This window comes from Larus michahellis, chromosome 9 (genome assembly GCF_964199755.1).
Source record: "Larus michahellis chromosome 9, bLarMic1.1, whole genome shotgun sequence".
In the NCBI taxonomy this organism is placed as follows: Eukaryota; Metazoa; Chordata; class Aves; order Charadriiformes; family Laridae; genus Larus; species Larus michahellis.
Window position 1 is genome coordinate 46349538 of NC_133904.1, and position 24205 is coordinate 46373742.

General features: G+C 47.3%; 1 protein-coding gene across 3 annotated transcripts in view; it reads left to right on the forward strand.

Moving 5' to 3' along the window:
• The first annotated feature begins 110 nt into the window (after positions 1–110).
• The window catches only part of HEPH (hephaestin), a 31746-nt gene continuing 7651 nt past the window's right edge, over positions 111–24205 (forward strand). Inside the window, exons 1-21 of one of the 3 annotated variants that reach the window (XM_074600653.1) lie at positions 111–290; positions 406–481; positions 3580–3776; positions 6088–6332; positions 7046–7258; positions 7794–7973; positions 8278–8532; positions 9125–9293; positions 10498–10637; positions 12152–12283; positions 12873–13084; positions 14899–15049; positions 15356–15568; positions 16374–16584; positions 16859–16998; positions 17912–18043; positions 19235–19341; positions 20121–20346; positions 21791–21930; positions 22321–22483; positions 23790–23822. In XM_074600653.1, coding sequence (XP_074456754.1) covers positions 3613–3776; positions 6088–6332; positions 7046–7258; positions 7794–7973; positions 8278–8532; positions 9125–9293; positions 10498–10637; positions 12152–12283; positions 12873–13084; positions 14899–15049; positions 15356–15568; positions 16374–16584; positions 16859–16998; positions 17912–18043; positions 19235–19341; positions 20121–20346; positions 21791–21930; positions 22321–22483; positions 23790–23822 — 3226 coding nt within the window. In that variant the 5' untranslated portion in view covers positions 111–290; positions 406–481; positions 3580–3612. Of the gene's footprint in view, positions 482–3579; positions 3777–6087; positions 6333–7045; positions 7259–7793; positions 7974–8277; positions 8533–9124; positions 9294–10497; positions 10638–12151; positions 12284–12872; positions 13085–14898; positions 15050–15355; positions 15569–16373; positions 16585–16858; positions 16999–17911; positions 18044–19234; positions 19342–20120; positions 20347–21790; positions 21931–22320; positions 22484–23789; positions 23823–24205 lie in introns of those variants that run through there. The other 2 variants (XM_074600652.1, XM_074600654.1) reach the window with 2 other exon arrangements.

Below are 24205 nucleotides of genomic sequence, written 5' to 3' on the forward strand. Positions count from 1 at the left end.
CGCCCCCTGGCCCCGCCCGGCGGCGGCGAGCGTGACTCTTGTTGTGCTCCCGGGGGAGCGCGGCGCGCGGCCTCGTGACATCACCGGGTCGCTTTAAAGGGGCCGCCTCCGCCCCACCGCACCCACTGCCTCCCCGGGGGCCGGCCCCGGCCCCGCCCGGCGGTTAGGCGCCGGTGCCCACGTGCCGCAGCTCCCGCCCCGCGTTCCCGGGGTTCGCCGTACCGGCTGGGGGGGCCACAACCACAACCCACCCGCCTCCCGGCCGGGGGCAGCGAGCCCGGTGCCGGCAGGTGCGGCGGTCTGGTGGGGCCCCGCCGCCCGGGCTCCGCGGGGCCGGGCCTGCGGCGGGAGGCGAGGCAGCGCCCCTCCTTACAGCCCAGACTTTGTCCCCTCGTCACTCTGCAGGCTCCCGCCGCCGGAGGTGTCTCCCCGCTGACGGTCCGGCCCTTCCAGCAGCCCCGCGTCCAGCCCTGCTCCGCAAGTAAGGGGAGAAATGGCTTCCTTCCTTCTTTTAACACTTACTTTATTTTCCCCCCTCTTTCTCGGGCAGTGGTTTCCCTGCAGTCAGGTGTCGGGAAAGAGCCCTGTCTGCCTTGTAAAACTGGGAGTTGGTTAATTACCAAATAGACCGAAATCTTAATTTTCTGTTCATTCACAATTCCTGTACTATTGAAGTATCAGAAAAAAGAGAAGTCCTGGGAGTAAAGATTCTGATATAAAGTAGCAAGGTTTGGGGATGAATGTAATATAAAGTTTGTGTTTTTTCTTTTTCTTTAATCAAGGCATGTATTTCAAAGAAAAAATAACTTTTTTGAAAAGAACTTATGGTTGTCCATTTCCTTCACCTTGCACTAGTATGGTAACTAAGTGGTGAGATTAATTACATGAGACCAGACTCAGTCCGGCCTCCCGAAGCTTCATTAAGTGCTGCTGCTTTGTTATTTCTGAAAATTGCCACAGAGGTATGTGCAATGTCACGTTCAAACTCCAGCCTGAGGTCCTCAGCCCCAGTAAGGCTGTCCCAAAGACTCTGTCCTTGAGGTTTTTTTCAGTGCCAGAGCACATTCACGAGGCATTGAGATTGCCGTGACTTCTGGTTGAATCTGGTGTCTCTGGTAAGGATCCTGATGCCGCAGTGCGGAGCTTTGGTAAGCAGGGACTCTGCCCCACAGAAATAGTGGGCTAACGCAGCGGGGATTTGTCCCAGTAGGCAGTTTTCACAACCAGCTTTAAGAGTCGTTGTTCATCCTTGGTATAAAGTCTAAGCTCTGCCCTTTCCGAGGATTTGATATCGCTTGCAAAAACCATTAGCGTGAGAGGACATAAAGATTAGCCCACTCCGACTGCCCGGGCTCAGCTGCTCCCAGCCCTCGAGGACGGTCACCGTACACACTGGGCATGCTTTCCCCGGAAAGCTGCTCCTACGTACTTTGACCCACGATGACAAGAAGGCCACTTCTTCAGCTGAGTCAAAAGCATCCCCTTGCCCTTCCCAGCTGGGCGTGTGCTGCCAGGAGGAGAGGTTTGGGGCTGAGCACTGGCTCCGCCGGCTTTGTTGTTCCCCATTGCTGTCCCCACTGCCTTTTGCTGTTACGGCGTGTGTGTGTGAAGCAGCCCGGGTACAGCTTTCTGAATTCCCTGCTTGGAAACCTCTTTATTGGCCCAGTGAGTGGGCCAGCGCAGGTGTTTTACTGGAGCAGCTGTAGCAGGGAATAAGGTCGGTGAAGTTGATGGGATAGTGTGTAGCAGCTGGATTGAGCATCATCCCTCCGCCGCCAGCGCCACGGGGAAGGGGCTGTTCTGTAGCCGAGTTTCGTCAGGTATGTGACCAGGACCTTCTGAAGGGCTTGCTGCTGGAGCAGAGCTATACCGCGTTGACGGATCAAAAATATCTTGGATTTAGAAAGATCCCTGCAACCTCCTTTTGAGAAAGGAGGGAAAGAAAGTTGTTTTTTTTTTTTTTCCCAAGTTGAGAGTTGCTTTCTCTCAACTTCTCAATTTAATGACTGTTAGGAATCAGTAATACTCGATTATCACTAGCTTCTGAGAATAGTACAGCACGTTTGGAAATCAGAAGTACAGGCTCGGAGGTGCTATGAAGAGGTACCTAGTCCGTTGCTGTGTGCTGGGGTTGAATCCCGTATATTGGGTATCAGATTTCGCAGCTTCTCTGGGAAAGCTGTTCCAGTGTGACGCTGCGCTAGCTGAAAGCTTACAGAATATCCAGCTTTGCTGCAAATAAACCTGATCTATTCATGTTTCTATTACCAAAGACAGAAAAGAATAAATAATGACAAGATAAAAAAATATTTCTGTGTTTGACATGGTGTTATGTCACCATCCCCTCAGTTTTGAAGTTAAAGAAAACTGACTTCTTTAAGCTTTCTTGCTGGGTCACATCTTTCTAATTCTGTTGTTTTCCTTTTTTCTCTGAACTTTTCCTGCTGTTGTGTCTCAAGAGCCGAACATCTATTTCAGATGACAGTTTGATTATTGGTTACATCTCGCTTTGTTAATTATATCACTGGATGAGATCTTTCCTAAGCATTTTCATGTGGGTTTTTATTTAGTTTGTCACGCATTTTAACCCTAAGCTGTTTTCTTATCCTTTGGTATAATTCTGCTGTCCTGTATTGCATCAGTTTCTCCTTCGCACAGGTAGTGTTTTGAACTTGTATTTGCAAAATTGTGTTCTGGTGATTGCAGACAGTTTCTGCAACTTGTCCGGGATCTCTCTTCAGAGCATTATTCACACCGAGCTTGCTGTCGATTGGAAGTGCTATAAGTAAGCTCCTTACTTCGTGTCCTAAATCATGGGGAAAATACTTAATGGAACTAAACTAAGCAGAAAGCCTCGTGCAACCCATTTGAGGTGCACGCCCTGGGTTACAGCGAACCACTCTTTAAGAGCAATCTTTAAAGAAGTTAAAATTTAAAATTACTTCACAGTGACTAAATCATACTTCCTCAGCTGGCTTAGTAGAATAGACAGATCTTGGCAACGGTTTAAAATATAAAGATACTTGCTCAGGATTATTTCCCCGGTCTTTGTATGTCATCTTGTAAGATGATTTGGGACATCAGAGGTGGTGGGGAAAAAACAGTCGCTTGAAATTACACTTTCTGCTCGGGACCCCGCTGCCTGAAGATGGTTACACAGCATATGGATTCGCGGGTGCCTTTGCTGCTAATATAACGCTTGCTGCGAATCTCTTCACCTCATGTCGTACGGTGTGAAACCTTACCGAATTAGCAGTATTTTCTCAGCACTATGGAACAAAGCATTTGGAAGAACACTACAGGCAAAAAAAAAAAAAAGGTTAATCAAACTGTCATGAGAGAAGCACATTTGGTGTTGGGGACTGATTAGTGAGACATAATCTCCATCCGCCGTGTGTGTTAATTTTATTATAGGAGTGATTTCCTGTCTCAGAACCCATGGGTGTTTGAATAATAATCCCAACAGGACTTCTACCTGGTTTCTTCATACCCTCTGAGAACATCCAGTACCTTCAAATCATGCGGTCACCTTCTACTTCCGATTCATTATGGTCCTTTTTTTTTTTTCCTCCCAAATAGGTGTAACCTCCAAAAGAGCCTTCACTTCAGGCTATGATGGGATTGTTTTGGTTGTTGCTGCTTTCCATCCATGTGCTGTCACCCACGTTTGCTGGAGGTGTCACCCGCGTCTATTACCTGGGGATCCGCGAGGTGAACTGGAACTACGCTCCAACAGGAAAGAACGTCCTCGCTAACCAAAGCATTGCACATAACCCGTATGTTTAGTTTTATAAGAATTTAGTCCGGTGCTGACTTAAAATAGTAATTTTACAAGTAATTTCACGCAAGTATACTGAGGCATCTAAGCAAGCAAGAGACAGGATCTGGTAGATGTCTGATCTTTATGAGCGTAATGGTTAACTTATTTTATCGTAGGAACAGAGAAACTGTATGAATGGGGGAAAAAGAATGGTCAGTTTAATGGAGCATCCAGTGACTGGGGCCCCCACGCTACAGGGAAGTCCAAACACTCTTTAATAGACAGATTGTGCAATATTCTGCCCTGGGGTTTCATTTTCCTTAGTTCCAGCTGGTGATCAGCTTGTGTATCCTGAGGCATGATGACTTTTCACCTTGATGTAAATGACTTCATGGAGCCGGCTTGTTTTCCTTTAAATGGAATTTCAAGCCTTACACTGAATGGATCTCCCCGCACGAAACTTTAGGGGTTGTTTGAAAAATGATTTTGTTTTTGTTGCAAAAGTAAATCTGGGAACTGCAATAATTACTTTGAGTCACTACAAAAACAGGTTTTAGTTTTAGTTTTCAGAACACCAAATCTTTTTCTTCGGTGTTTTTGTTTTTGTTTGGTGGGTTGTTTTGTTTGTTTTTTTTTGACGTAACTTTCCACAGCTTTTTAAAGGCATTCGTGGCTTTCCCTGCATTTTCTAGGGCAAATAACTTGTATTTTTTGATCTACTCTCAGTCATTTACCCCTCCATAATGAATAACGCTTGGGTTTATACATATCTTTCAGAAACAGCACAGCAGGAATAGGAGGGGTTCACAGGAGAACATCAAGGTCTGTCAGTTTAGCCTGGAAAAGTCTCTGTTCTCTGGAGGTGCTGAATAGACTAAAATTAGTTCACAGAAAAGGGAACCCCCTAAAATTCAGGATGAATAAGGATATTATCGCTGACTCCTGCAGTGATAACGAATGCAATAGCTTTTGTTTGCTTTCTCTCATAATACATGAAGAGAAGGAAATGCAATTCAAGGCCATTAAACTTAAAAGCAACTTAAAAACTGTTCTGTTGCTGCAAACAATTACCAAATGGGACTTGTTTCTGCACTCACTGTAGAAATCAAATTGCTGGTAGTAAGAAAAGGATGTGATATTGATATGAATGACAGAGGTAGTAAAATGCTTGAAGAATATTTTTTTTTGTTGGGAAGAAATGGACTATGTTGGGGGGGAAAGAGGCATATCTACAAAATGAAGTATGAATTACCTGTAAACTATTTGCTAATAGTGGCTGCAGGGATGACTTCAAGGGGATGAGCTCTCGATTGTATAGCTGGAGCCCAGCCCTTTCACTATATTGGATGACAAGGGCAATGCTTAAAGTTTTGGTCTCAAGTGTTCGTCTTCTGGAGATACACATTAGAGTTTGCCTGTATTTCAGAGCTATTTATATTACCGCAGGGTAATTGATACTAAGGGGAAAGCAGGGGCAGTAACCTCAGCTCTCGTTTAGGCCGGTCCCACTAACACCTGGGCCATGATTCATCTCTTATCTACTAACAATTAGCCATACACTCATTGCAAATATAATCCTGAGTTGAACTTTAGTACCTGTGTGAGGTTTTAACTCTGGAAGCTGATTCTGTATGTACCTGGGTATGTACCTACCTGACTTGTCTGCCATTCTGTGAGTAATTCAGAATCTGTTTAGTAGAAAATCATCTTTTAGACTGTAAATTTTGGTGAGAGAGCTCAAGAGTTATTTCTGCCCCCACCGCTTCCCCTTGTGATTTAGCTGCAAATGGCACAAAGACATCGAAGTGAGTTTCTAAAAGGCCAACGAAGGCTGAAGCAGGGTTTGAGAAGGGTTTTGGTCTTCCATGTGTCACCTCCATGTGGTTGTCCGAGAAGCACCGTCCTTCCTGTTCCTCATTTGCACTGCGCAGTTCAGGGGTGCACTCTGTGTCTGTTCGTGAAGCACTGGGGAGGAGGCCGTGGCCATACATGGCAGCAGGCACCTGGCTGTACTTGTGGCTGTGGTCCCAGGCTCACCAAGCTGTTCCTGTGCTGATGTCCCCTGTTGCGTTTCACACGTAACGGCCAGTGCTGCCTGTTTCTCAAGCAGGCTGTGCTCCCCCTGTCGCAGCAGTCGGGGGTGGGAGGAGGAAGTTCACGGAGGGTTTGGGGCATGCCAGGGTAGAGCACAGGCGGTCCTCTGTAATGCCAAAGCTTTTGGGCTTACCTGGGAAAGCTGTGTATGGTTGTCACTCTCCTGTGTTATGGACCAGCTGTTTGATATCATGCGTGTCTGATGGTGCCTTTCCCTTTTCTGAATTTAACAGCAAGGCCTCAGCATTTCTCCAGCCCGGCAAAGACAGGGTGGGAAGCATGTACAAGAAATCTGTCTATAAGCAATACACGGACTCCACGTACACCACTGAGGTTCCCAAACCTGGCTGGCTGGGGTTCCTTGGGCCCATCATCCGAGCAGAAGTGGGGGATACCATTAAAGTACACCTAAAAAACTTTGCTAGTCGGCCGTATACAATCCACCCTCATGGAGTTTTCTACGAAAAGGACTCTGAAGGTAAATGAGCCACTGCCATAAAGGAGGCAGACTTTTCTCACTGGGAATTTGGGAGGGTGTACTGAGAGATGTCTGTAAAGCCACAGACTTGGTTAGCCCAAAGCTATTTTGCTGGAAATCAACTGCACTTAGGTGATTAGTGAAGTCACCTGATGTTGGGTTAGCAGGTTTAGGGATCTGGGAGTCGTTTCCTGACCTGGGCATTACAGTATACAGCCCAGACTTCTTGATTTTAGAAGAACCTCCAAAAGCTTGCTAGTGGGAGAGTGGTGCAGAAAGAAAAGAGCTATATTAATTATTTGAAGTGCCACAGTACAAGAGACATGAGCTTCAGGGAGTTCACAAGAATGGCAAAGCGTGAGACCAAAGAATTGCTATTTGAAGCAACCCTAGAGATCGTAGAGAGGCTGAATGTGGCATGTAGCAGAGTTGAAGGCAAAGTAGCAATAGTCAGAATGGGAATCATCTTTCTGACTTTGGGCTGACCCGTTTACTGGGCAAGTTGCCTTACAATGGCTCTGTGCCTCAGTTTCTCTTTGAGAGAACGATGATTAAACACTATTTCAGCCTTGGGATGGCGAGTCTTGCTTTGAAATCTGCTACCCAAGTATATACGTGCAGCTCTACTGAGTGAGAGCGGCTCAGGATAAGGTTACATGTGTGGACATCTCTGCTCTTCTTGAATAGATGTTGTGATTGCTCAATTGTTCTAGGATCCCTGTATCCCGATATGTCCCCCCAGGATCAGAAGAAGGATGATGCTGTTTCCCCAGGAGGGAATTACACCTATACTTGGACTGTCCCTGAAGATCACAGCCCAACGGCTGATGACCCAAACTGCTTGACCTGGATCTACCACTCTCATATTGATGCACCGAAGGATATTGCATCTGGATTAATTGGGCCATTACTTACATGCAAAAAAGGTAAAAAATCCAAGGGTTTTTTTTACCTTTTTCATACTGTGAAGATTTTGTGGTGACTTGCAGCTTCATGGGAAAATGCAGCATGACTGGAGAAGACAGTGCCTGTGTTCTAGATTGGTTCTGGTCAGTACATTGTCTTTATCACTTAGTGGCTGGGCAGGTGAGCTTCTAGGCCTCTTGATCTGAGCAAGCTGTTTGAATCCATGTTAGAAGCAGGAATCTTGTCTGAGACCTAGCTTGTGTATTTAAAAAGATGAGGACTGCTCGATTTCAGCAGGAGTAAGAACACCAAAGGTGTTACAGTTCGGCCATGCTGTGGCAGAGCTGTTTGGGAGTGAGAAACGTGTTAGCAGGGATGTGTTAGAAAAGACTGAGCTTCCTAGAACTCTGCAATGAGCTGTGCTAGGATGGTGCGGGAAGCATCTGTTTCTAATTTGTGTGATAAGAGTTACTCTTCTATTGGTGTGTTAATCCCTTGATTGCTGTCTGCTTTTCTGCCTGGGTGGGTCTTCACTCATCTTTTCTTTCACCCTAGGAATACTGACTGGCAATTCTCAGAGACGCCAGGATGTGGACATTGATTTCTTTCTGATGTTCAGTGTGGTGGATGAGAACCTAAGCTGGTACCTGGATGAGAACATAGCGTCGTTCTGCACAGATCCAGGCTCCGTAGACAAAGAAGATGAGGAATTTCAGGAGAGCAACAAAATGCACGGTCAGTGTCACCTTTATGAAGCCACAGACTTTGCCCAGGCACTCCAGGGTTATCAGTGCTCTGCTATCTTGAAGTGTTATTTTGATTTAATCTCTGGCTTGAGTGAGCCCTCTGTTAGTTGTTTGGAGATTTTGAATATACTGCACGTTAGGAATCACTTGTGGAGCTGGGCTTTCCAGAGCAAGAAGAGGAGGATGAGTTCTGGTTAGGCCCATCCTCCAAAGATGTCTGTACTGGGACCTGCTGGCAGAACTCTGAAGGCCCTTGTTCTAATCTCTGATTTTTGACTTGCTTGGTTTTGCAGCTATTAATGGTTATGTGTTTGGGAACCTCCCTGAGATGACGATGTGTGCTGGGGATTACGTTTCATGGCACCTCTTTGGGATGGGCAATGAAATTGATGTTCATACAGCCTACTTCCACGGAGAAACGCTCAATATTCGAGGCCATAGGACAGATGTGGCCAGCCTCTTCCCAGCCACTTTTGTTACAGCAGACATGATCCCCAGTAACCCTGGGAGATGGCTACTGAGCTGTCAGATCAATGATCACATACAAGGTAAGGCAGAGTTTGGACTATGTCCTGCACTCTGTGGCCTCCCTTTTTTCTCCCAATGCGGTCCCGTCGTGTACAGTGTGGTAGGGGACAGTACCTTGGGCACCATTCCCACTAAAAATGTCCCGAGATGAGTGGAGTGATTCCTTGTCTTGTATAAATTGGGGTGGATTAATTATTAATGTGCGGGCCAGACTTACTGGGGATGACTTAGACCACTGTTTGATGTTCACGCTGGTCAGTGGTGAAGACAATTAGTTTGGTACAGCTGAAAGCTAAGATGGGGCAGTGCCTTAAGAGCTCTAGTCCTTATAAGAGGCACTTGCATGGTATGTCCGAGGATAGCAGAAGGCTCTATTTGCTTTCTGTCCATGCATCCATACCATCCAATATCTAAGGTAAGAAGCTCTGTTCACTAACACAAAAGACTCCTTGCTGTGGGAACCACCTGATCACCTTCTCCCAGCCATGTACCTTTTGGGACAATAGAGGAGGAATGGCTGGTTTGTGGTAGGAAGGTGGGACTGCGTTCGTTACCTGGTCAAACTGGCTGAGAGGGGTTAAGCATGTGTGTCCTCCACCATGTCTTGGACAGCTGGGATGGGGGCGCTCTACGAAGTCCGGCCCTGTTCTCGGCAAGCTCCGGCACCCACCCTGGAAGGGAGAGTTCGGAAATACTACATAGCTGCAAAGGAAGTGCAGTGGGACTACGGACCTTCAGGGCTTGACCAAAGCAGTGGGAGACAGCTGGCTGAGGCAGGCGGGTAAGCAAGAGGCTGACGGGCTGGGGCAGTGTTTGGGGGGCTCTGGTCTGTGTTGCGCAGGCTGCTAAGGAAAGCGTGGATTTTCTTTCTTATCAAAATACGTGCCCGCAATTCATTCCTGGAAAGGCAGATCGTTCCATCTGGAAATGCAGGCTGCTGTAGCCAGACCGTACCGAGAGCAATACTAGGCTCATAGCCTTACCCACGGACTCCAGGAGGCCCAGCTCACGTAGAGCTGCCACACTTGTCTCTAGGCTTCATTTCTGCTTGCTGTGCCTGACCTAGGAGCAGACCTGTGTATTTGATGAACTGTTAAGAAAGCCCATCTTTCAGCAGACACAGGGTGGCAGAGCTAGCCGGCAGCTGTGCTTCAGCGTAGCCTTGCTGCAGCGAGTAATTTCTAGGAAATCAAATGTGGTGACCTCGATGACAGTCTTCCATCCCATATGTCAGGCCGTTGTGATAGCAGTGGGTGAGTGGTTTCCCGTTCAGACTTTAGCTAACCGAAACAAAGACATTCCTCCCCCTCTACTCCCTTCCCGGGGAAGCTGTTGGAAAGGATTTGCCCCTTTTCAGATGGAGAAGTAGAAATGTGGGGCCGTTAATGATTTACCCAAAGCCACGCAGCAACTCTCTTACAGACCTTAGAACTGAAATCTCCTTAGACCTGTGAGCTGGCCTTGTAACTAAGCTGCCTCTCCTGCAAGGCGTGTTACGTGTGTCTGTGTGTTTGGAGAGGGTGGTGGCAGCGGAAATAAATCTCTTTACAGCTGTTGCGTGGTTGTTTGGTGCTTGGGTTTTTTTTTTTATCAGTTCAGATTGCAGTTGTCCCCTGGCTTCTGAAGAACTCGGTGTTTTAGCACTGCCTTTCCATTTACTGCACTGCAGTTTTGTTCACTGCCCCCTTGCACGTCTTTATAGAGATGCTGTTCAGACCTGCGCCATCGAACCTGGCTGTTTCAGCTGGGAGGGGGCTGCGTGGCTGGACGTGCTCCCTGAACCTACACGAGTCTGTAGGACAAAAAAGCTTCACAGAGACAAGCTGTGCTTGTTCCAAACCAGAGATGCTGTCCTTGTCTGAAAGGCTGCTGGATTTGGAGATGCTGCCGGCATTGCCGGAGGGATGTGGGAGGGAGCAGGAGAACAGCAGGACTGATTTTTTTTTTTTTATAGAAATGACCTGATATTTGCTTTTTGCATTTAGCCCTGCTGAGCAGTTTTTCAAGCGTAGCCCCTACCGAATTGGGGGAGTCTATTGGAAGGCAAAGTATGTGGAATATACTGATGAGAGCTTCCGTGAGGAAAAGCCGCGATCAGAAGAAGAGGAACACCTTGGGATACTCGGTAGGAATCATCCAGCAAGACAAATCCTCTTTCGGTGCCGGTGAGAATGATGCCGGTGTCGGGGGTACCAGCCGGCTGTAACCATCCTCTCGTTTCGTGGCGCTGGGAGCGGCACAGAGGAGGTGTTTCACAGCGGTTACATCCAAGAGCGAGGGGGACAGACTGAGGATGTGGAATGGTAGAATAGCCAGAATCACTTTCCTGCCAGGGCAGGCCTCAGAGGTTAGTAGTAAGGGCCGAGGGTCACGGTATAGTATCTGTAACTAGAGCTAAACAGGTCATGGAAATAGCCCCTGGTTGTGTTTTTGACTGAGCATCTTCAAGGCGTGCTACAAACCCTGCTTTCTCCCAGAAAGCTTCCTTTCTCAAGTGGGTGCTCTCTCTGTTACAGCCAAGTAACAGTGAGGGTGGCGAAGAAACACGAGAGAAGAAAATAAGGAGTCTGCGGGGGCAAATGAAGGCTGAGAGTACACGGTAGAAGCACATAGGTGTGGTCCAATTTACTGCATCAGCAGTGACTAACGAACTAATGACACCAGAAGTCAGCGATGGCAATCCCAGCAGGGGCCAGAGAAGGAAAGAGCACGTGGAGTGAAATACAGATCTGGGAGTGGAGAGACTAGTGAAGAGAGGCAAAAGAGCAGCTGAATAGAAGTGAAATAGTGCAGTTACACACGGGAGGGATGCAGCGTAACTGTCAGGAGCTGACAGTGTCTTGCTAGACCTTGGAAACCAGGGGTGGGAAAAAAGGGTTGGCATGACCAGCAACAGCCACATTGCTGTAGAAAGACAAGTGACTGAGGGAAAACTCGGATATATATGACTCTGTAGAAAGATATTACAGGTATTCTCTACTGGTAAACTAAAACCACTGAAGGATTAATTGATGAAAATTCCTGATCAGATAAACAAGTGGTATCTGCTGGGGGACCCGAGCATGTGGAGGCACATGGAGATGAGCACATCGAGGCTGGGTCTCTGCTGGGCAGGAGCCTGGTTTTCCTCGTGCCCTCCTGTGGCTGGCAGGAGTGGTCTGTGGACCCAGGGGTCTGCAGGCTGGTGGGAGCCGATAGCCATATTAAGGACTCATGGTTTCGGTCTATCTGGCTGGGGCTGTGGCTCACAGAGAGAGTGCACCTTGCACTTCTCTACACACCAGGCCTCAGGCCCAAGGCACCCATCTTAGAAGGCAGAGGGGGCCATATGTAGATGAGCAAGAGACGTGGGCCTTTCCTGAGGGCATTTCAGCACATTTGGCCATTTTGTTACTCTGTCTGTGAAGGCCTGAAACCTCTTCTCTGCAGACCCAAAATTCTTTCAGATAGTTCTTGTCAGCCCCCTGCTCCTGCTTTCAGGGCCAAATGGCCTTAGGTGGTGCTGACATGTTGGGTCATCCACCCTTCTTCATCTTTTGCTCCCTTCAGCCTGGGTGAAAGGTGGCCCTGGCTTCTTTGGTTTGCTTGGTCACCTGGGGAATTGCTCCATTGCTGACATTCTCTCTGCTATTTGTGTAGGTCCAGTGATCAAAGCTGAAGTTGGAGACACCATCCTGGTGACATTCATTAACAAAGCCTCCTGGCCTTTCAGCATCCAGCCTCACGGAGTGTCCTATGGGAAGGAGTGGGAAGGGATGCGGTACCATGATGGTTTGTGGCTCCCTTTTCTCGAGTGATTTGGTGCTAATGCTGGTGGTGGAACTCCACAGCCCATACCTCCTCTGTGCTGAGGAGTTTCTGCAGCCAGGAAAGACTGAATGTCCTACTGGGTGGAAGCCAGCCTGGTCCTCCAAGCTTGTCTGAGGCCTCACTTAAAGACTTTCCACTGAACTGGTGCCCAGGGAGGGTACCAGAGGATGTACAGTTCCACAGGGGCTGTTTTTCAGATGAAAATTGTAAACCAAAGCTCAGACCGCTTCTAGCTGTTTGAGACACCGTGAGCAGAGGAGTGTTCCTAGTACGCTCCAGCCTAGATAACCACATGCTTTCAATTATCTCTGCTTTATTTCCCATCACTGTGTCCATCTCTGCCATGGCACCAGTGGGATTTTAGGAGAATTTAACGGTACTGAGAGCAGCTCCTTGTGTTCCTTGTAAATACACCCGCATGACACCTCAGAGGTGCTGTGTATTAGTGATATGAATGCAGTGAAGCCCAGTGTGAATGTAGCTGGTGAGAAGATGTAACCGAGCTTGTACAGGGACCTTGGGAATAACCGTGCCAATCTCTGTTTTAAAGGTCTGTTCCAGAACGGGGTTTCTGTTGCGCCACTGCACAACTTTACGTACCGCTGGACCGTGCCGAAGCACGTCGGCCCCACGTCCAGCGACCCTCCCTGCTTGACCTGGATGTACAGCTCGGCTGCGAATCCCGTCAAAGACCCTAGTTCGGGATTAGTCGGACCTCTGGTCATCTGCAAGCCGGGCACTTTGGATGACAACAACAAACAGGTAAAAGGGGATTTCCTACCACGTGCTTACCAGATTGTTTCTTTGTAGAGAAAGGAAGCATCAGCAAAACATTAAGGAACATAATGAAAAAAATTGGATTTTTTTCAATTGGGATTTGGATGCCCCTTCCCTGGAGGTGTTCAAGGCCAGGCTGGACGGGGCTTGGAGCAACCTGGTCTGGTGGGAGGTGTCCCTGCCCATGGCAGGAGTTTGGAACTAGATGATTTTTAAGGTCCCTTCCAGCTTGAACCATTCTATGAAAATAAATGTAGTCGCACAACAGTGCGAGTTCAGGAGAATTGAATCAAAGCCATGAGGCAGGCTGACATCGGGACAGCTGGTGTGTGGGTCCCACATAGGAATTACTAGTGTTCGGGGTTCCCAAGGGCTGTCCTTGAAATGGCTTCTGGGCACTGCTTTAACATTCAGATACACTTGTCTGAACAGCTGTACCTTGGACGTGACTCGATAGGTTTGTCCTGAGACTTGCGTAGCAGGCTGCTTTCAGAGGCACGTGGAATATTCATTGCAGTCTCGGAAACATTGAAAAGACATTTTCACTTATAGGTGGTTTGCTTGAGTGATACAATGCTTTGAGGTTTGGGTGACCTTCATTTCTTCTGCAAGATCAGTTAATTTTCAAGCAGAGCTGGCTACAAAAAAGCCTGTGAAAATCCGTGTCAGTCTTTATGCTTTTGATGAAAGAGAAGTGAAATCTGAAGGGCGACCAGAACTTCCTCTTGGAATTTCACTCGGGGAGAGTCTAGTCACGGCAGTAAATTAATGTATTGGGGAAATGCAAGACAGGTTAGCAGAGCCTTATTGTGAGAAAAACAGCCTACTGCCATCCTTGCCTACCTTGCGGTGCAGATCAGGCACGGGCTGACAAGCCTGAAAACAGCTGCCACGAGAGCCTCCCTAGAGGGGTTTGCTTTCTCTCTGCTTTCCGTGGTGGCAAGATGTGGCTAAATTGGGAGTGGAGGAGAGGTCGGTCTGTTTACACAGGGTGGAAATGTGAATCTTCTGAGCAGAGGATCATGAAGGAGCTGTGATCATGATAAAACATTTGCAGGTGTTGAAAGAGTGTAAACAAAACAGAGACAGACTTGTTTGGAAAGGTAGGACAGGGAAAAATCACCTGGGGCAGCAATTCTGGCTCCACAATCTTAGGCAACCCTTTAATCAATCCTTAATTGGGAGAGGTGCACGGCCGGTCTTCCTGCACCCCTGTGCCGCAGACTGGGAATCGTGTAGCCCTCTCTGCAGGGCATCTTCTTGGGTACCGCTGAGGAAGCCGACAGCAAAATGAGAATCTGGACAACACTGGGGATGCCCTTTTAAGGGGGAAGCACACCATGCTTGGGAATGCATTTCTTAGGAGACCGAACACTTTCAAGGATTTAGGGTAACAAAAAAAAAAAAAATCCCCAATCCAAGCCTGTGGTAGGAGAAAGGAGGAGTGGAGCATAGTCATCATCACCATCGAGGGCTGGGCTCCGATCTCAGGTCTGATTTGGACAGGTGGTGAAACCTACACCTGAATGTAAGGGTGGTGGGGGAAGGAGGCAATGACTTCATAGCCTTGGCTGGATTTTGATCCCTTGTGTGGAATATCATGGAAAAAACACAAGTGGTGCCTCTCGTGGAATAAAAGAGGAACATTCAACATGAGTAAAGGGACAGAGCCCTGGCCTTCAGTGAGCCAAGTTTTTGAGTTAAAAGGGAACATGAGTCAGGCAAAACAGCTTTAACTGTAAGGATAGTTAATTGGTGCGTTTTGAAAATTAACAGCCATCATTATGGTTATATCTTAGAAAGGGATCGACAAAGAGTTTTACCTTCTCTTCAGCGTGTTTGATGAGAACCTCAGCTGGTATTTAAATGCAAACATAAAGTACTACTTGAGAACGGAAGAGACTTCTGTGAATAAGGATGAAGGCTTCGAGGAATCCAACAGGATGCATGGTATGGCCTGATGCTGTTCCGCAGGCGGCGGCAATGAACCTGCAAAACACGGGGGTGGTGTTCAACGAAAGACGGAGCTGGGAGGCTGGAGTAGCTGTGTTGTGTTGGCCTGACATCAAGCGAGCGGGTGGGACATGGGACAAGAAGCACGGCTCTCTCTTGGGAAGTGTGTCCTGGGCATATTTGTAGGTGAATTAAAGCAAATCACACTTCTGCTGGCAGGCCTGCCCTGTCAAAGTGTATGTGCAAAATGAATCTCTTAGCTGGTACCTACCCGCAGAGAGCTGATTGTTTTCTCCTTTGCAGCCATCAATGGACTTATGTTTGGTAACTTGCCTGGGCTGAATGTGTGTGAAGGAGACAATGTGTCCTGGCACCTTCTGGGCTTGGGCAGTGAAGCAGATGTGCATGGAGCTGTGTTTCAAGGGAACACCGTGCAGATAAACGGGATGCGGAGAGATTCAGCCAATCTGTTCCCCCACACATTTGCTACTGCTTTCATGCAACCCGATAACGAGGGTAAGTGCCTGCACATCTAACTTAGCAGCGGGAAAAGTCTCCTGGTGTTGTATTTTGTCCTGTGGCTGATTCTTTAGCACAGTGTAAACTCTTCCAGGGGGAGCTGTGCTTTAGATCCTGTTCGGTCCCATTTTTGAGGCCACAGCTCCTGCCTTTGCATCTGATTCTGGGGAATAACAAGAGATCCAGGATCTTGTCCCGTGTTGTCCCAGACTGATTCTCTATAGGCTGCCACTTCCTATTAAATGTTTGTAGTAACAGCCCCGATGGGCATTGCTGCCTGTGACCCACAGAAACATGCAAACACGTTGGTCAGAATAAAATAGCAGAGAGTTGCCGGACCTTAACTCCCCTGTCCATGGCTTGCGGAGTTTCACGTTTGTGACAGACCCCAGTCTTCCCCGTTTGCGGGACAGGCACACAATACTGTGTCTCATTCATACAATGTGACGGCCTCAGCTGCCAGTTGTCTCCTCCCCTCTGGCATTCACAGGCTAGATCTTTTACTTAACCAGCCTCTCAGCAGTCGTAGCACAGCTATGTCGCTTTATTCGTTTCTGATAAGCTGGTTATTGTGTAAGAAAGCCTCCTGAGATGATTTTTATGTAGGACTTTGTTGTGACATTCCTGCTGGGTTTCTCTAACAACCTCTTTTAATCTCGGCCTATGGCAACCAAGCTCCCTAAACAAACACCCAGATACACACATACCAATGTCAAGCACGTCACAAGCTCTGCATGGGAAGCAGCTGTTTCCTGGGACCTTTAAAAGTAGCTGATTTCCTTGTTTGTGCTGCCTCCCTCAGGGATTTTTGAGATATACTGCCAGACGAGCAATCATTACCAGGCTGGGATGAGGGAACGCTACTCCGTTTCCAAGTGCGGAAAAAGGGATCCTGCTCCTGCCACGCAGTACAAAGGGGTGCGGACATACTACATCGTGGCAGAGGAGGTGGTGTGGGACTACGCGCCTGACCGGAGCTGGGAGAGGGAACGGCACAGCCATTCTGCACAGAGGTAGAGCCCTTCTTCTGGGGAAGCCTTTGGCAAAGTTTCTCAGTAGACCTTGGTGAAGCCTCTTGGGTATCTTGGCCATCTTGCGACAGGGTGCGTACGCCACTGCTGGTGGTGCTGCTGATGGGAGCTGCAGCCCCCCACGTCACTGTACCCACCTTTGCAGCCAAAGCAGGTCTCTGGGAAACCCATCCAACTGTTGAACCCCCTGCCACAAGTTAGCTGTTTATTCCCGGTGAGCTTTTTGGTATCTCAGCACTCATTCTGCATTTCTCAGCTACGCCGATGTATTTTTGAGCAACGAGAATGGACTGCTCGGTTCCAGGTACAAGAAAGCTGTTTATAGGGAGTACACCGATGGGACTTTCCAGACCCCCAAGGCCAGGATAAATGGTGATGAACACCTAGGGATATTAGGTAAGGATATGTGCGGAGGGTACACTTACTCATACAGCGATGGGACTTGGACTCTAGAACTTTGGTGGATAAGGACTGTAATCTGAAGGCCTCCTAGATATTTAGGCATCTGCTGTGTACGCAAGTGAGGAGAAATTCAGACTGTCTCCCAGCCAGGTCTGCCAGCTTTGGAGACAGCAGTAAAGAGGGTCCTGAATGCAGGTTGCAGTAGAGAAGACTGGGTTCTCCTGCCTGCCTTTGCGTCAACTTGTGTCTCATTTTTCTCACTTGCGTTTCTCTGACTATAGAACAGATATTCTAGACTGACTTCTAGAGAGCAGTCTGAAAGAGGTAGGTGAAAATCTGTAGCTGTGAGGGAAATGCTTTTGAGGCAAAAGCAGACAGACCTTGGGAAGTAGGGAAACGCATTACAATGACCGATGGAAGTCTGTGGAGACACAGCTCTGTGTTATGAACCCAGGACTATAAGTGGTGCCAGAGCAGCAAGGCTGAGGCAGTATATGCCATTCAGAGTTGGCTGCAGCTCTGATTTGTGACACTGGCAGGCCAAACTGAATATTACCACATTTTTTTGAAACCAGCAGCAAGACATGATCAAGGCATTGTGAAACTTAGCATAGCAGTATTCAGAAATCAAGCCTTAGTTGTACTGGGCACAGTTAAAACACGTAACAACCTTCATTTCTCTCACTTTCAAACTCGCAGTCTGTTTTTTTTAAGACTTACTGGGACTGACCCCCAATTCTCTCTTTGGGAGGTAGAGATAAGGTAGAGAAGAGGCAGGGGAATGAACATCATAAATATTATAAGGGAATATCTCTGGGGAGATGATGATGAGAGAGGGGTGGGAATATCCTCAGGAGCTACGTTGACAGTTTTTGCTAGTCTCAGAGTACATTCTTCCTACCTCAAGGTCCTTTTCTGTGGGCGGAAGTGGGAGATATTCTCAACATCGTGTTTAAGAACAACGCCACACGACCCTACTCCGTTCATGCACACGGGGTGCTGGAAAGGGAGACAGGGCAGCCGCAAGTAGCAAACCCTGGTAAGTCACTGCTCTCCAGGTGTGTTCCTGTATGGGCTTATGAATCTAACTTTAGCCTATAGCTGGACCGGTTTCCTTAAGGAGGCTTAGATATACTTATTTTCTTATGGTAGAGAACTGGAACTGAACAATAACTGGTCTTTCAGGTTCACACTGCAGTTCTAGTGATATCACCAGGGAATGGCGGCCCTGGGAGTTCATAGCCTGCTCCGACTACTAGGATAACAGAATCACAGAATGGTTTGGGTTGGAAGGGACCTTAAAGATCATCCAGTTCCAACCCCCCGCCCTGGGCAGGGACACCTCCCACCAGACCAGGTTGCTCAAAGCCTCATCCAGCCTGGCCTTGAACACTTCCAGGCATTGACAACTTCCCTGGGCAACCTGTTCCAGTGCCTCACCACCCTTACCATAAAGAATTTCTTCCTGAAAAGAATTTCTTCCTGAAACTTTTCTGTGTGCGGCCTTACCAGACGTGTGGTTTGTCTGGAGAAAGGTGATGGTGGTTCACAGCTCAGTCAGTCCCTGGTAGCCCTGGGCTGATGGCCCATGATGGCGGAAGCCTGCCTCTGTTCTTTGGGACCTGTACTTTTTGTGATGTGCGTGATAGTATGAAAGTAGCATGAAATAGAAGAAATGCATAACTGCTTGCCAGGACACTGACTGAAATCACCCATTTGTTTCATGGTCCAGATGCCAATTTGTATATTTTTTGGTCCCCTTCAATTTACGCAGGCTGTCTAAGCAAGAAACAGGTTTTCAGTTGGGATCTGTCTTTCTCAAATGTATTGCTAACTTGCAAAGTAGTAATTTTAAAAAGGAATTTGAATGAACATCATAAATATACTTCAAAAAGAGGAAAGATCTTCTCAAGCTCCGTCTGTACTGAAGAGAGGTGGAATTTCCTTGGTCAGGTCCAGTCTCAAAGGCAGTAGATAAGACAGAGTTGTGCTGATGCCAGGTACTGTGTGCATCCTGAGACCCCTCTGCTTGGCTTGGGAGAGGGGAACTTCCATCCGGCTTTTCAGTGTTTGGGGAAGGAAGATGCAATGTCCAACAAAATCAGAATTGAATTTGCACTTGGGGGACAGGATCTTCTCTCTTTTTTTTTTTTTAAGAAGCTTTGCATGCTCAGCAAGCTGGTGAGTGGGTGTATCACACTGATGTTAATGGTGCTTCTCTGTCACTCAGGTGACATTGTGACATACCGGTGGGAAGTTCCTGAGAGATCTGGTCCAGGGCCAAATGATTCAGCCTGTGTTCCTTGGATCTACTACTCCATGGTGGACCCAGTAAAGGTAAAATAGAAGTTAGAACCAGAAAAGCCCAGTTAGAGTAATTTTTCACCCCCTCTAGAAAACAATATGAGCTGGGTACAACTTAGAGGTTGGCCCAGCTGAGAGGCAGAAGAACCACCTGGTGACATATCCAGCATTCTCCTGGGAGAATAAATCCTCCAAGTGTGTTCTGATGTTTGTCCTTGCTTTTTCCTAACACAAACCTTCATAAAACAATTCCACTGTCCTTCCTTTGACACTTGACACTGACCTTCCTTTGGTTATTTGCAGAATATGAGAACATCTCCCACTAAGTCATGGTTTCTATTAAAGAGAGCCATAGGGCTAATCTAGAAAGGCAGAAATTGTCCAAAATTAGGCCCCATGGATAAAGCAGGAAGACTTGAGCATTGCTAGGATCAGTTGTGACAGCGCTGATTTCACAGGGAAACAACCTGGAGGATCCTGTAATAAACCATCACATTCAACCCGGAGATCATTGCCTTTTTATCTCAAGTTGCAGCTGTTTTTGCAGCCACAGAGTGGAGAATATTTTGATACCGTTCATATTTATGGCTTTTGGATTTGCATTCATAAGAGCACGTATAGTCTCTGTTCTTGTGCTTTGGTAGCTAATTTTCACCAACGAGAGTACTTACACAGCAGCACGTTTGCTTTAAGTGGGGTCATGCAGGGAACAGAAAATGTGGTTGCTGAAAGGCAAAGAACTGCATACAAAAGAGAGGCAGAGAAGATCCTTGCCTCAGAGGTTTTTTTTTTTTCTCCTTCATTCTGATTAGGATGTGTACAGTGGGCTGATCGGACCCCTGAAGATCTGCCGGAGAGGGGCCCTGCAGCCTGATGGGACCAGGAAGGATGTGAAAAGGGAGTTTGCTCTGCTGTTCCTGGTTTTTGATGAAAATCAGTCCTGGTACTTGGAGGAGAATGTGGAACGTTACAGTAAGGGAAATCACAAGGAGATGAACCTGCTGGATGCCAAATTTTTGGAAAGCAACAAAATGCATGGTAATGCCTGTTAAGCACCTGAGCACCCATTACTATCTACGCAAAGTTGAGGTTGACCCTACGACCTCTGTAAGTGGTCAGCCACCCAGAACCCAAGAGCCTGACTCCTAGTGAATGCCCTCATCCTTTTCCACTGTCAGTGGCACAAACAGAATTAAACTGTCTGTTGTTCTCAATATTGCAGCACATCTATGGCACCCATCTTTGATCTACAGTGAAGGGTAATCGTTACGGCTGTCCCTGTCAGGAGGCAAAGATATGGGCCAGAGAAGTTAATCTCTGATGTGTCGAGTGACTTGGGCCAGGAAACAAAATCAAATGTGAAATTAACTTGTCAGACTAATTCTGTTCTGTTCGTCTTGGCACCATTCGAATATGTTAGATTTCAAATTGATTGACTGAGCTATGTGGCTGCAATACATGGCTCAGTTGTTTTAGCTGATTACCAAAACGCGATTTCTACCATAGTAGGGTGAACACGTTTTTTAAATTAACATGTTATTTATGATAGTTTTTCTCCCTATTATATATGGGTCTATTTAAAGTATTCTTAGCAAAACAAGTCCCTTGGCAGTTGTGGAGATAAGAATAGTGAGGAGTTGCATTATGTGTACTGTCTTTACTACTGTTTTAGTGCAGGTGATATAAGGAATCTCCAAATACACATGTCCGTTATTATAATTGTTAACCCAATATTATAGCTAGCAAAAGCAACGCACTGAAGTTGGATGCTTGTTTTGGGGTACAGAAAGTGCCTCTGGCAGACCTGGGAGTAAAACACCGGTGTTCCTGCCCTCAGATCATGTCTCTTTCCGTTTCATTCCCTCCGTTGTCATCTGAGCATTCAGTTCGCTCACTGTTTTGGTCCCTTTCCTGCAAAGCAATAGTCCTTCTGGCTGTGCTAATTATGAAATGAAGTCCTGCCATTTTACAAGGGATCAGCGTGTAATGTGTACAGCCAGCACGAGACACAGAATGACCGGCTTGTCTGTTGGCAGGGTCTGCCTGTTTTCATTGTTCAGCAAATACATTGTTCAGATATATGTGTATATAGATATATAAATGTATTTCCTTATGACTGGACTAAGGTGGCCGTTTTTACACATCTTGACTTCTAGAAACAACCGCCTCTGCTGGCTGACTGCAGGTTTTCAGCAAGAGGTAGTTCTTGAGGTTTATTTGAGCTGAGCTACAGCATGGCCTTGGATGCAAGTCACTTTACTTTTCCTATCTGTTAACAGATAGGAAAAGTAGTGAGCTGGAAGAGAGACTGCCAAACTTCTGAGAAGTCATACGGAAGACACTAACTGCTGATGCACTGGTTGCTGTATGAGCTTTATAACATCTAACTTGCCCTGCATGTTCTTCCTCTGCGATGGTTCGGCATCTTTGCCGTTTCAATAACAGCCTCTTCTGTTCTCTCTGTATGTTATTTACTGCACAGCCATCAATGGGAGGCTCTATGCGAACTTGCCTGGGCTGACCATGTTCCAGGGTGAGTGGGTGAACTGGTACCTGCTGGGAATGGGTCAGGAGATTGATGTCCACACGGTCCATTTTCATGCCGAGACCTTCATATATAAGGTAAGAATATCCTGCTGATGATAAAGCAGAGACTGACCACCAGTGTTGCTTTTGCTTGACTCTGGTGGACTCGAACTTCTTGAATGACTTCACAGCAACTTCACCCCGCTAGGAAAGGGGGGTGATTTTACACATCCAAACCTGACTCACTGGGCCTCTGTGTTGTGCCAATGTGTCTAAGTAACCCTTCTTAGGGTTAGGCATTACCAGATTGTTTTGGCTTTCCCAGCTACAGCCCTGGAGCTGCTCTTTGAAATCTTTTTTTTTTTTTTTTGAGCTTTTAAAAACTAGTAGCACTGAAAGGGTCTCCAGTGACACTGTAATGAGAATTTTCTTTCTGAAACGATGCACAGAGCTCTGCACGCTAACAGCCTCCCTTCCCTTTGACAGAATGGCAAACGCTACAGAGCAGATGTTGTGGATCTGTTCCCTGGGACTTTTGAAATGGTGGAGATGTTGGTTGGGAACCCTGGGACGTGGCTGCTTCACTGTCACGTGTCTGATCATATTCATGGTGGTATGGAGATACTCTTCACAGTCTTGCCCAGACCAGGTAGGGAGTTATCACTGATTCTTACTGTCAAACATCTAACGGCACTTTCTACTACCACTGCTAAATTTTGAGTGTTTGCATCACGCTTGCAACTCTTCCATACCATCAACAGCCAGTTAATTGAGCAGATAATTAGTTAAGTACTATTAATTTAAGATGTTCCGTTTGAATATGGTAATACTTGCAGGTGGAATTAATAAGAAATTGGTTTCTGGGGTCTACATTGCCTAGGTTGTTATGAGTTTTATTTTAGCTTGTGTCCGAGAATCAGTGTTCAGCCATCAACTAGTAATTATTCTTACTAAGAATATTACCTGTAATCTAAATGCACATGCTAAGGCTTCTCATTTCACCAGGAAAACACTGGAAGGTGCTCAAAGGTGAGTGACACTCTGTGCTAGGTTTGGCTGCGATGGAGTTAATTTTCTTCATAGAGTCATAGAATGGTTTGGGTTGGAAGGGACCTTAAAGATCATCCAGTTCCACCCCCCTGCCCTGGGCAGGGACACCTCCCACCAGACCAGGCTGCTCCAAGCCTCATCCAGCCTGGCCTTGAACGCCTCCAGGGATAAGCAGCCCATACGGTGCTGTGTTTTAGATTTATTACCAAAACAGAGTTGATAACACACCGATGTTTTAGCTATGGGTGAGCAGTGCTTGCAGAATGTCGAGGTCTTCTGTTTCTCACTCAGTAGGCTGGGGCGTGCAAGAGGCAGGGGAGGGACACAGCCAGGACAGCTGACCTGAACTGACCAAGGGACATGCCATGTAACATCAAGTTCAGCAATAAAAACAGGGGAGAGTTTTTTCCAAAGTGGCTGTTGCTCAGGGACAGGCTGTGTGTCAGTCTGCTGGTGGCGAGTGATTGCTTTTTGCATCACTTGGGATTTTTGGTTGGGGTTTTTTCCCCCCTTACTTTATTAAATTACCATTATCTCAAGCCACAAGTGTGGTTTTTCTCACTTTCGCCCTTCCTATTCCATCCCCGATCCCACTGTGGGGTGAGCAAGTGACCCTACCAGCCGGGGTCAGCCCACCGCACCCTCGGAGACTTTGATTTTGCTCTTCTTTCGAAGGCCAAAAAGGGTTGTGCAGTGGCAGGAGCGGGTCTGCTTTTGAAGCAGGTAATACAAAACCTCTCTTGGTGTGATACGGAGAGGGAAAGCACTGATGGGAGAAAAGAAAACCTGCGAGCCCTGGAAAACCATGCTGCTTCTGGATCTGATCCTTGCCAAACGTGCCGTGTACTTGACTCTTTATCTGTTCAGCCCAACGCTTTCTCACCCGCTTTTTTGTTTCCTTTCAGAGCCAGTGCTTCAAGTCGTAAACTACAGTACAGGTATGGTTTATGTTGCGTTCCTAAATAGCGTCTGTGTGCGTGAGGCAGAGGAGGGAGGGAGATCTCTGATCAGCACCGAGACTTAAATCTGCAGGAGGAGAAGGGAGGAGCACGAACACCACCTACAGCCGCTCCTCTGTCAGGCCGGGCAGCGTGTCAGTCGGGGGCCTGGCCGAAGGTGGATAACAGGGAGGGTTCCGGGTTGGCTTGTTTATCTGTCCTCCAAATGTCTGTGCTCTGATGATAAAAACAAGGAAGTTGGGCTTGTTAGGCTTGTTGACCATGTTAGGTGAAAAAGTTTAGTGGCCTCGTGTCCTGTTGTGCTTGCGACGTATGGACCCGTCTCCAAAGGAGAGGGCAAGCTTAGAAACTGGCAGAGATTC